The sequence below is a fragment of the Pelophylax lessonae genome, assembly GCF_965119305.1.
Source record: "Pelophylax lessonae genome assembly, chromosome: 3".
Taxonomy (NCBI): domain Eukaryota; kingdom Metazoa; phylum Chordata; class Amphibia; order Anura; family Ranidae; genus Pelophylax; species Pelophylax lessonae.
Genome location: NC_138770.1, coordinates 94,079,814 through 94,092,916, shown reverse-complemented (window position 1 = coordinate 94,092,916; position 13,103 = coordinate 94,079,814). Strand labels below are relative to the sequence as shown.

Sequence of the window (13,103 nt, the reverse complement as noted above, 5' to 3'; positions counted from 1 at the left end):
ATTAATGTGCACACCCTTAAACTAATTCTTTGTTTAAGCGCCTTTTGATTTTATTACAGCACTCAGTATATAATTTTTAAAAGAAAAAAACAACACTCCAATGTGAACACACACACACAGTCACAGCTCATGAACTGAAAACCAGGACACAATTTCACAGTGACGTCTGGTATGCAAATATGGTCTATGGTCTATCAGCATTACATTTTAGTTCAGGAAGCCTGGTTGCTGTCTATATGATTTATTAAGGTAAGATTTTCCTTCTGCTCAACGAGTAAGAGCGTGCTGGGTACACCGATGTCAGAGGAGGAAACCACTCTACATTGAAACCACAGACTTACCAGAGAGCAGTGGAAAGCCCACAGAGCTGGCTATATAATGCTGGGGTCCCAACCTGATGTACAACTTATACCACCTACCTGCTGCAGATACATTCACATAGGGAACAGAGAAGAACTATGGAGAACACAAGAGCCACCATGGTGAGGACCACTTTAATGTCTACTTTTTTTTGGGGGGGGGGGGGGATCTTGGTTAGGCATTGCTTTCATTCCTTGCAAAATTAAGAGTAAGTCTGTTGATTGATATCTTTTTATTAACATCTTTGCGGTAAGTCAGGGCAGCAAAACAATTTTACATATATTTTCATTATATAGGTAGGATTTTTGACTCCTGTCCAAATTGGCCCTAGTATGTGTGTATGCATGTGAGATAGCGAACACACATACTTAAATTGTAAGGGAATGAGGGCAGGGACTGATGTAAATGTAAAGCCCTGCATATAAATACCTATAATAAATTATAATAAATAATGAAATATGGGTTCTTGATTTGACATTATGTTTAAACCATGCAAATTTAAGAGCCAGCCTTTTTTGTCATTTTTTGAAGTTGTAAATCGGGGAACTGAAATGATATTTTCTAATATTGTTCTTTACATATCTTGTTCTTGTTTCTGAAGCTTCTGACTCTGCTGAAGTATGCATGCATGCTGCCGTGTGGGAACCTATACACACACACAGGGAATACTATATCTTTGTTATGACTCTGTTATCGATTCATAAAAATCCCAGAGACAAAAATAAAATGCATTTCCTTTCAATGTGGGTACTTTAGATCAGTCATTCTCAATCAGGGTTCTGTGGAACCCTAGGGTTCCTCAAGAGGTTGCCTCAAGACCTTTGCACCCCAGATGTTCATGCACTCTGCGGTGTAGTTGAGCATCATGGGAAATGTAGTTCCAAAACATCTGGGGTGCCAAGGTTTGCCATCACTGTTCTAGGGTTAAACATCACATAGCAAAGCCAGAAGCATGGAACCAATGAGCTTTTTAGTTTTCTATATGGGGGGGGGGGGTGCATTCTGATCACCACTGTATAGGGATTTTTTCTCACTGGTCACCAGTGCAATGAGCATTTGTCCCACTTACCCCCTTTGAATTGGTTTTTAGCAGGGGTTTCCTGAGACCTGAAAATTATTTTTTAAGCGTTCCTTTGGGGGTAAAAAGGCTGAGAAAGGTTGCTTTAGATGAATATTTCGGGATGTATGACAAAATGTAATAGTACTACTAGTCCATCTAGAACCATGTAGAACATGTAGAACATCAGTTTGATTAGGGTTAGAGTTATTGTTAGAGTTAGGGTTAGAGTTAGGGTTAGGGTTAACCCTAACTCTAACCCTAACCCGAACCCTAACCCTAAGGGTTAGGGTTCAGGTTGAGGTTAGGGTAACTCTAAGGGTTAGGGTTAGTGTTAGGGTTAAGGTAACTCTAAGGGTTAGGGTTAGGGTTAGAGTTAGAGTTAGGGTTAAGGTAACTCTAAGGGTTAGGGTTAGGGTTCGAGGTGAGGTTAGGGTTAGGGTTAGTGTTAGGGTAGAGTTAGAGTTAGGGTAACTCTAAGGGTTAGGGTAAAGGTTAGGGTTAGAGTTAGGGTTAGAGATAGGGTTAGGGTTAGAGTTAGGGTAACTCTAAGGGTTAGAGTTAGGTTTAACCCTAACTCTAACCCTAAGGGTTAGGGTTAGAGTTAGGGTTAGGGTTAGAGTTAGGGTTAACCCTAACCCTAACTCTAAGGGTTAGGGTTAGAGTTAGGGTTTGAGTAAGAGTTAGGGTTAGGGTTAACCCTAACTCTAACCCTAACCCTAATCAAACTGATGTTCTACATGTTTTACATGGTTAACCCTAACCCTAACCCTAACCCCAACTCTAACCCTAACCCTAAGTTAAGGGTTAGGCTTAGGGTTAGTTTAAATGCAAGTTTAAATGACATTTTTTTCTTTTGAAATTTATTTTTTGCTGTAGAAAGGTCTGTCCATGCTACAGATCCAAAACTTTAAAAGCACATTGTGGGGACCCCCCAGGCACAATATTTAATTTTTTCATTTTTATTGTTTCACTTTAAATATCATTAAAATCACTGCTCCCTTTTTTTTTCATTGATATATGTTCTTTAGGGCATTACCCAGGTCCCATACCCTTTTTGGGGGAAAGACTTGCATTTAAGGCTTTAAAATTAGTTCTTTTGATTATAGAAGTTCGAATTCCCATAGACTTCAATGGAGTCCCATGTTCGCGGTGTTCTGTGCAAACTGAACAGGGGTATGTTCGGCTCATCACTAATAGAAACCAATCATATTGCACTCTTCGGTTTTATTAAATCAATCCCACTGTGTTTTTGAGACCGTCCAACTATCACAGGTTGAAAGTCTTCAATTTTAAAATGCTCTCTTGTGCACCTTGGGTACTTTAAAATTATGTACAGGAGGTCCAAGTTTTGCTTTATTTACTGCCTTTAAATGTATTTTCTGTTTCACTACCGTGTTTCCCCAAAAATAAGACAGGGTCTTATAATTATTTTGGCTACAAAAAACACACTATGGCTTATTTTTAGGGGATGTCTTATTTACTCACGGTATGTACAAGGACAATCTTAAAGTGGTTGTAAGCCTAAAAAAAAATAAAAATATCCTGATCCTTTAAAGCATGATAGACAGCACAGTTCTTGTGCTGTGTCATTTACCCCTCTCTATGTTTAAAAAATAACTGGAATAAAACAATAAAAAATTTTTTAAATATTTTTGTGTCCCCCTGTCTTCTCTTCTTCTCTCCCCCTGTCAGCTCAGAAGTCAGCATTATGACATGCTGTAATCAATAAACCTTGGGTAAAGTCATTGTATAATTTGTTTTGTAAAAATATTATACAATATCCAGTGAGGCCCCGTTCACATAGCAGCGACGCTACTTCCCGGGGCGACCTCCGAGGTCGCGGCGAGCTGCTCGCCCCGTGACCTCGGAGCGGCCGTGACCTCGGAGCGGCCGGCACGGACTTCATAACATTGAAGTCTATGACGGTCGCCTCCAGGTCGCCCCAAAGAAACTCCGGACCCTTTTTCTAAGTCGGAGCGACTTGTGTCGCTCCTATTAGAACGGGTCCGCAGCTTCCCTATGGAAAGCGACCTGTGAGGCGACCAGGTCGCCTCACAGGTCGCCCCAGTGTGAACGGGGACTGTCTCCATTTGTAAGCAGAGCTGTAATTAAGGTATTTTCCACAATAAAGTTAGAAAAGGAGACACACTGCACATTATATAATCTTTTTTACAAAATGGATTACATGTTTTTACAAGGATTTTAACTAGGGCTTATTTTCGGGGTAGGGTTTATATTGCAGCCACCCCCAAAAATCATGCTAGGTCTTATTTTCGGGGTAGGGTATTTTTTCGGGGAAACAGGGTATATACATACATTTCAAAATAATGGGCAATTATTATTTTTTATTTTTTGTGTAAAATAGATTTTGAAGTAAAACCATACTTAAAAGATCTTCTTTTTTTTACTGATAATGGAAATTGTACCTAGATTATCCCAGTAATGGTGCTGTAAAATAGATATGTCTTCTTTTTATTCCCTAGATCCAGCTCACTGTACTGATTTTGCTCCTGGGAGACTCCCTGTTGGTCCCTATCGTGGCTTTGGATCTCCATCACCTGAAGAAAGGAGGGTGTCCGCCTGTTACAAAGTTCCCCCCATCAGTGAAAGTTAATCTGAACATTAATGGACAGGATGCTCCCGCCATGAGTGGAGATGTAAGGAAACGTTCCATCTCTCCATGGGAGTACAGGTAACCTTTCTTTCCTGTCATAATTTTCAGGATCTTAGCTCCTTGGGGTGGGGGAGGGGGTGGGTTATTACTTGAACCCACAGACATAGTTACATAGTTACATAGTAGGTGAGATTGAATAAAGACAATAGTCCATCCAGTTCAACCTGTGTAGGTGTGTGTGGCTGTAATGATCTCACATAGCCCTTAATGTCCTGATCCTTGAGATGTAAGTCTAAGAGTCTTTTGAAAGCCACCATACTACCCGCAGAAACCACCTCTTGTGGTAGACAATTCCACAATCTTGTAGCCCTAACAGTAAAGAACCCTCCTCGTTGCCTGAGGTTAAAACGCTTCTCCTCTAATCGCATTGTATGTCCTCGAGTCCTCATGCAATTCCTTCGAATGAACAGCTTTTTTTCTAAGCTGAGATCCCCATTAAGATATATAAATTGCTATCATGTTCCTCCTCAGACGTCTCTTTTCCAGGGAGAATAAATCGAGCGATTGCAGCCGCTCTTCGTAATTAAGGTCCTCCAACTCCCTAATCAGTTTAGTTGCCCTTCTCTTGACTCTCTCCAGCTCCAACACATCCCTCCTGACAGACAGATTTAATACAAAAACTATCAGAAATTTGCAACTAGTGGTTGTGCCATGGGTTACAACATCTGTCCTGTTTTAATTGCTGTTTAAGTCCCTGTTGGGAATATTTTGCTTCATTTCTTGTCTCAGTGATACACAGAAAGTGAGGGAACATCCATAAGTTGACAGATGTTGCAGAAGAAGGGTGATGGAAATCTTCCTTTCAGTACACTTGTCCTGGTTACAACTATTGAGGGTTTTCCCTCTCTGTGTGCCATCACTAGGGCAAGAAGCTTGGGAACAAACCCCAAAAATATTCAAGTATGTTTATGTTCACCATATATTACAGCTCACCCTTTTCACATTAAATAACTTACAGGGAAAACGTTTAAATGCGTCATTGGTTTTGAAAATAGTTATAGATTGTTACTAAAGTGACTAAAGTTACTGTCATTAAAAAAAAAAAAAAAAAACAGGTATGAAGTACAGAAAGTTCGAGGTGTTTCTGGGCTTTTATTGTCTTCATCTGCCCAAATGCAAGGCCCCAACACTTATGAATAGTGTCAGAGTTTGCCTGCTCCCTCCTGAACCCCACACTTCCCTTTTGGTCAATGACTAGGATGGGCTTCCTCACTGGCCAATGGGGAAATGTGGTAGGTGGAAGGGATGAAAAAGCTACATTACTATCAGAAATGCCCAACCAGAATGGCCATCCTCACAATGTATTATGGTGACCAATTGCTACGGAATGAGGGATAATTTAACATTTGTTACAGTTGTCATTGGAACAGGAGGTAGGGGAAAATCTTTCAATGGAGGCATCTGTTTTGGTGACGAGAATCAAAGATGCAATTTCTCTTCACTTTGAGGAGATGTGCTTCCCTGAAAGAGGTCCAGAGTTTTTCCTGACAGCGGACCAGAGATCCTAAATTTATAGAAGTCCTCCTTAAATGGTATTTGGAGTAGAGAGTAGAGAGGGGATAATATCCATGTCAGTTTTTTTTTTTTACTATTAGTGTGTCATTGCGGAGATTTACATTAATTTCCTGTAGACACAACAGGAAATTAAATACATTTCTCCAAACTGAGGGAAACCTTCTGTTTTAGTTGTCACCCAAACAAATGTCTCCATTGGATGATTTTTCCTCTACCCCTGTTCTAGTGACAACATAACTTTTTTTCACTTTTAGTCCTGGTGGCAGTGGTCATAATTAGAAATAGAGAGGGTGAATTATCTTAACAGGGTTGTAAGCCCTCATCACTCCATCCAAAACAAATGTTTTGGCTTCAGAAACACTTTATAACATGTCAGGCATTTTTTGATTATTAACCACTTCCCGCAAACCAACATACCTGTACGTCAGCTTGCAGAAGTGGTTGTACCGGGATGAAACCTGCAGTTGCAGGCTTAAACCCGGTACGGTTTTTTAGAGCTGACGGTCGGCTTTTAGGAGATAACAGCCAATGTGGCTCAGCAGCTGCTCAGCCATTATCCCAGCAAGTGGGGAGGACGTTCCCCCCCCCACGCGCCTTTTGCGGCTCTGCCCAGGTCTCCCGTCCCACTGGGAGACCCGAGCCACAAGCCGGCATGTCCGCCGGCTGGTTTGAGTCCTGAACAAAGCCGGATTCAGGTTTGATTGGGTCTCCAATGTAGTAACCCAGAAGTGACGTCACATTGTACTTGGCTGCTAACGGCGCAGATTTTAAAAAACTGTCAGTACTATAAAATGCAATTTTTTTCATTTTGAATACTTTGAAGTGCAGTGGAGGGGTCTGGGGTCTGGACCCCCGATCCCTCCATAAAGAGTACCTGTCACTGCCTATTACTGTCACAAGGGATGTTTACATTGATTCTGACCGCAATAAAAGTGATCCATTTTTTGCTTTTTTTTTAAAACAGTGCTAAAAATAAAAAAATGTATAAAATAAATAGGAAAATATTTTTTAAAGCGCCCCTGTCACCGTGAGCTCACCCACGAAAGAAAACGCATACGTAAGTCGCACCCGCACATGAAAACGGTGTTCCAACCACACATGTGAGGTATCGCCACGATCGCCAGAGCGAGAGCAATAATTCTAGAAAAAGATTTCCTCTGTAACTCTAAAAGTGGTATCTGTTAAAAAAATTGAAAGCATCCACTATGGAGATTTTTAGTAGGTATTCCTATATTTGTATAGGTCGCCTTATATAAAGGGAGAGCTTTCTTAATAATAGCCTTCCATGGCAGAACCACTGGTGGGGTGGATTTTTTTCCATGAAAGCACGATTAATTTCCTGGCATAATAAAGCAACAGCGTCAAAAGGGTCAAATGTGGCAGTTTAGAGTCTTGAGATAAACCATTTACCACTGACCAGGGTGTTTACAATGATCAGCTTTTATTCATGTAAAACCTTTATCTTAAAAGAAAAAAAAAACTGTTGCTGTAACTGTAGTGTTAGCTGGAATTTGGCTTCAGTTATCTAAATCTGATAATGCATCTAACACCCCCTTTCCCCTAGAATGACATTGTCTCGTCATCTAAATCTGCTAGTGCATCTAACACCCCTTCCCCCCAGAATTACATTGTTGCTGTTCAAAGGTGCCCATGTGCTCGTTCATCCAGAGTGGGGGCAATCTAATACAGGAAGTATGTTACTGGCCAGATCACCAGGTGAAAACACAGGGCAAAAAGCCTAAAAATGATGCAGTTGCCACATCTAATAATTGTTAAAATCTGCAATATATTACATTTTTGGTTTTGGGTTTTTTACTGCTTTAATACAGTGTAAGGGAATGTGCAGCTGTGGCGGTGCTCAGAGTATGAAGTTGGACTTTAAAGTACAATACTGTAAATTTTTTTTAGCTCAGTTACAGAGTAATGACACCACTAAATATTCTATGAATCATTTTTCTTGTTGCCTAAGGTTGCTCAATAATAACTTATAATGTTGTTTCTTGCCTGCAGCTATGATGTAAACAGCAACCGATTCCCCTCTACAATTGCAGAGGCCAAGTGTCTCCATACCGGGTGTCTGGGTGCAGAGGGTAATGTGGACATTAACTTGAACTCAGTCCCCATCAGACAAGAAATCCTGGTCCTCCACCGAGAGATGAAAGGCTGTATCCCCACCTTCAAGCTGGAGAAGAAAATGGTCACTGTTGCCTGCACCTGTGTTCGACCCATGGTCGAAGAGCAATAACACAGAACAAGAATGATGTTACTGGACTCTGTTTGGATGCCAACCATAAATAGTTCTCTGAAGTAGGAGGGCGAGAGTAGGCAGTTGCTGTACTGGGTTCTTTTTGCGAAGGCTTTGGTATGTTTTAGGGTCTTCCTAAAGGCCTGCTCTGCTTCTGTATGCCTTCACACCATTTTTTATGTGGAAAGAATTTCTACTTCTTGATTTTGCTGATTATGATAAGCATTATTCATAGGTGTAGAGCAAAAAGTTAAGGTTGTTTGAAAGTTTGATGTGACAGACTAAATTGTCATCCTAAGATATCGCTTTTCGAAAAAGACCAAACCTTCAAAACCAAATGAAAACAGCTTCCTTTGCAAAATATAATTTATTACACATTGACAAGTTCATTTTACAGAGATCCTGTCACTCAACTATATTTCTGGCTTCTCTTTTATTCCAGAGAATGCTGCCGATTGTGATTTGACTTATTTCTAAAGTAATGAGTGTTAGGTCAGCCTAGCAAATGGCCACCAGTGACAGGGTCTCTTGAATTGGATATTTGTCTGTAGTATGAAAAGGCAACTGTACCATGCATAATAAGAATCAGTAGCACTTTTAATGTGTGGTTATTTGAGTAGCAATGTATGTTGCAAATCCTATCATATTTTTGTTATTTAACTATGTATTTATATATTTATATCATGTTGTGAGATGTCTATACTTTATTTATATATGACTATACAAAAAATAAAAGATGTGGAAAAAAGTTATAAAAAAGTTATTTATGATTATACAAAAAATAAAAGATGTGGAAAAAAGTTATAAAAAAGTTATAAATGATTATACAAAAAATAAAAGATGTGGAAAAAAGTTTAAAAAAGCTGAATGTGGTCCTGGTGGCAGTGGTCATAAGGACAAATAGAGAGGGTGAATTCTCCTAACAGGGACACAGGTTGTAATCCCTCATCACTCCATCCAAAACAAAAGTTTTGGCTTCAGAAACACTTTATAACATGTCAGACATTTTTTGATTATTAAACTGAGACCACAAGCACTGTAAAAAAAGAAACAAAAGCAATTAATGCTGAAATACTCACCCGTAATCTGGAGTAGACCCCTGATGAATATTAATTTTGTCTCTAATCCCTAAGAAGCAACAGTATCCTTCATTTATAGTGTATATATGCAGAGCAGTGCTGATGTGTGGTTATTTGAGTAGCATTTATGTTGCAAATCCTAGCATATCTTTGTTATTTAACAATGTATTTATATATTTATATCATGTTGTGAGATGTCTATACTTTACTTATATATAATTATATAAAAAATAAAAGATGTGGAAAAAAGTTAAAACAAGTTATTTATGATTATACAAAAAAATTAAAAATGTGGAAAAAAGTTTAAAAAAAGTTGAACGTGGTAAAGATGTTTGTGTAAACAATATCATTATCATTTTTTTTGAAGGGTTGAAAAAAAACCTGAAAGAATCTGTTCATTTTTTTTATTTCTGCCCCTATTAGGAATATTTCTTCTTAATTCCTGTTCTACAGAAAGTAAGAGAAAATCTCTCAAAGCGGGGGGAGAATCCCACCCTAGGCAGTTTCTATCAGAACAGATGCCCCCTGTGGAATAAATATCCTTACCTCTTGTTCTATGTTAACTATAAAATGTTGGATTTCGCTTCTCGGCCTTTTGGCTAAGATCAGGTGTAGTATCTGTTCTTATCAGTGTTGGAATGGAACCTGAAGGTTAGTATCGGTGGTGGCCGAAGTTAACCGGGGCGCTCTGGGCGTAACTGGAGGACCGGAGTAGGCCAAACCAGAGAAAGCCGGATGGTTCCAATGCCTTCCTGATTTGAATGGGTCCGCCCCTACCAGTTTGAAGGGAGCGAGAAAACTGGATCTGCGGCCAGTTAGTACTGCTCCTGGATGTGATTGGTAAGGAACGGCGGTGGCGGTGGGGGAGCCTTTCCTCCTGGGTTGAATCTGGCCTTGCAAAAGGCTTGTCCCCAGTTGAAGGTAGGTTCTCCCTAAGCTGTCCAAAGTTCTGATGCCTCCTGGTAGGATAGGGCTACACTCGGTCTGGCCTTTGGGCCGGGGTAGAGAAAGCCCGTAGTGTATGTGCCCCTGGGGTGGCAGCCCAGGGGTGCCTTAATTCTCACTGGTGAGGGGCAGCTCGCCTTGAGTTTTTCGGCACCATGGTCACTGCACCTACGCACACTTTTTTAAGCACCTGCCTCTTGGGCAAGGCCCTTTGGCTTTGACCAGAGGAATTTTTATTCCGGCCGGAAGGCCTGCCTTTGTTTTTCACTTAGGCACTAATTCACCTCTCCACTCCCCTTCCCCCACCTTTTTGTTTGTGTGTGCTTTTTCTTTGTAGTTTGTCACTTTTCTATCACCTTTTTTTTTCACCTGCATGACTTGTAGGGTGTGGGTCCTCGGGCCCTGCCTTGAGTCTTGGGAGGGGGTGGATATGGCCTTTTGGCTTGGTCCGCCCTCTCTCATGGGGTCTCCCTTCGGGGGAGCCCCACTTAGTACTCGGTGGGGGCTGTTTTCGGCAGTCCCCCTGAAGAACGGGGTCAGTCTGGTTTCGGCCAGACAGACCATGAGTACCTCAAATCCCTGTCAGGAGTCTTGCGCCCCGGGGGATCGAGGTTCGGGTCCTACCTCTTCGGAGGGAAGACCATTTGTTCGCACACCCTGTGCACTTTTTGTGTTCCTCACGTTTGTGTGTGTGCACTTTTTTATGCACCGGGTGAAGTCTTTTGAGTGTGTTTCACACGCTACGGGCTTAAAAAAAAAAAAAAATAAATAAAATGTTGGATTTCCCATCACTTCTGAATCTTACGACCACATGTTACCTGGCCAGGAAGTGAAGGGAAATCTCCCAATTAGGAATACAGCCAGTGGTATACATGGAGGTTCTGAATCTTCCCCACTCTAAAACTTATAATTCCACAATAAACCATGAAAGAATTGCATAACACCAGGGTTCGGAAGTGTCAGAAGAGGAAGAGTCATACCAATGGAGAATACCCAGGAGGGAAATGAGTCGGAACTCACATGCTTCCCTGCAATGTAATGATCAGAGCATTTTTTCCTTAAATCCCAACTCTTGGAAATTAATTTTTTTAATTTTGCTCCAGCTATCGTAAATATATATAAAAACAGCAATGCAGACCTCCCCTCCAGCACTGTCTTCCAGGAAGAATGATATTCAATGTCATTCAACCTGGAGGACTAAGGACACAAGTGAGTGTAGTCCACATAAAACAAAAACCTAAAAGAATAGGGGGCCAAGGACAACCTGACAATCTTCCACATTGGGTGATCTAGAAGTTTTTAAAGGATCCTTCAAGACTTCTGAAACAACAAATCCAAATCCACAATAGGTGGCAATGATGCCAAATTTTAAGAAAGCAATAAAAACACTTCCAAGAGTATCTTCCAAATTCCAATAAATGAAGGGAAAAGAAAATCCAGTAGGGGTTTTGGAAGATACTCTTAGAAGTGATTTTGTTCCTATCTCCCAAATGAGTGCAGGGTGTCATAATACTTATCCCTGAGGGGGTGTCATAAAGGTACCTGGTGCTTACAGTGTAATTATGTAGAGAGTGGGGTTGTCATCCTCATGTCATTGTAGCTCTTTACATCAGTGTTTCCCAACCTCTTTTCAATGAAGGCACCACATTATGCACAATCTTGAGGTACCCCATTCTAAAATGGTAAAAATTGTTAATTCTATTTAACAGAGCAGCATCCCCACACGTTGGACACCCAACATTTTTCCAGTGGAAATAAACTTTTGCAAACTGGTACTTTCTCCTCTCCTTTAGTTTCTGCCCTTATGCAGTTAACATGACCCTGTTGCTGACAGAGAGGGGCAGGGGAGGGGCAAACAAGAAGCTGTGCAGGCACCCGATTATTTATCAACGGTGTTATTGATTGTTAGAATGCTGACGGCTAGCCCACACAGTGCCCAAGATAGTAATGCTGCACAATAAAAATCTGTGGGTTTGTGCAGGGCCGTCTTTTCCATTGGGTACACCCGGCGGTTGCCCGGGGGCCCCACTTGCCAAGGGGCCCCACACACAGGGTGGCAATTACACTGTCCCCCCCAGGCCAGTCTCCAGATTAGTTTACCTGGTGGTCTAGGGCCCCCCCCCGTTGTTCGATGGGCCCCCCCGCTGTCCGCTGGTGGCTCTGAGTCTTCCTGCACACTGGTTGCTAGGAAGGCCAGCCGATTAGCATCTAGCAACCAGTGACGTTCTGAGAGGACCCATCATGCACAGCGGAGGAGGATCCTCCTTGTCAGCTCGTCCTCCTCACTCCGTGCCTAGAAGATGGGCTCCACCCACCTCCTACCTTCATTTGCTGTGCAGCCGTTGTGGAGGGTAAGCAGACTGCTGCAGCTGCTTGATTTCTTTTTTCTCACTCTATCTCCATCGACTGTCTGTGCCATCCTTTTCCTGCCCTATATATCCTCTGTGTGTGCCATCCTATTCTATCTCTCTCCCCCCCCCCCCCTCTCTCCCTCTCTCTCTCCCTCTCTTTCTCTATCTCTCTCCCTCTCTTTCTCTCTCCCCCTCTATCTCTCTCCCTCTCTTTCTCTCCCCCTCTCTCTCTCCCTATCTCTCTCCCTATCTCTCGGGGCCCCAGTGCACTGCATTGCCCGGGGGCCTATAAGGCTCTTAAGATGGCACTGGGTTTGTGTAACAACAAAGGCTGGCTTGATCTACTTTATGCCTTGTTAACATATTCTGGGCAATTTGGGTCACTTTTAGGCATTTTCCCCAGCACTCCTGAAGAACTCAGGTGGCACTCTAGGGTGCAATGGGATTCCAGTTGAAAGAAGACTGTTCTACATCTTTGAGGACCACCTACAGGCAGAGAAGAGCTGAACAGTGTCATGTGACCAAACTGAGGACATCCGAAAAGATAAATATGAAAAAAATACAATTGAGTAAGTCCAGATGTTGGGCTTTAAGGTATACAGTATGTGGGTATGGCTGATTCTGTGAGAACAGGAAACTCTGATTTAGAAATAGCAATGGTGTCACAAAGGCAGGAGGACAACAGGGTGTGAGGGACCATAGGCACCCTCACAGTGAAATTGTAGAGGTTAGGGCACAGAGACTAGCCAGATTAGGTGCACTGCAATATTTTAGAAATGTTTTATAATGGGATTCAGTTCTGATTTTAAGGACCACTAACAATAAAATATTGAATTCTAATAACTTTTAGTTATCAGTGTTATCAGTTATTATA

The 13,103-nt window shown here is 41.6% G+C and overlaps 1 protein-coding gene across 1 annotated transcript; it reads left to right on the top strand.

Annotated features, from left to right (window-relative positions):
* Positions 1-418: 418 nt before the first annotated feature.
* LOC309550381 (interleukin-17F-like) lies at positions 419-7,854 on the top strand (the record flags this gene model as incomplete). Its single annotated transcript, XM_082250775.1, has 3 exons — positions 419-482; positions 3,904-4,112; positions 7,620-7,854. The coding sequence occupies exons 1-3, from the start codon at positions 459-461 to the stop codon at positions 7,852-7,854; spliced, it is 468 nt and encodes a 155-aa protein (XP_082106901.1). The 5' UTR covers positions 419-458.
* Between the last annotated feature and the right edge of the window lie 5,249 nt (positions 7,855-13,103).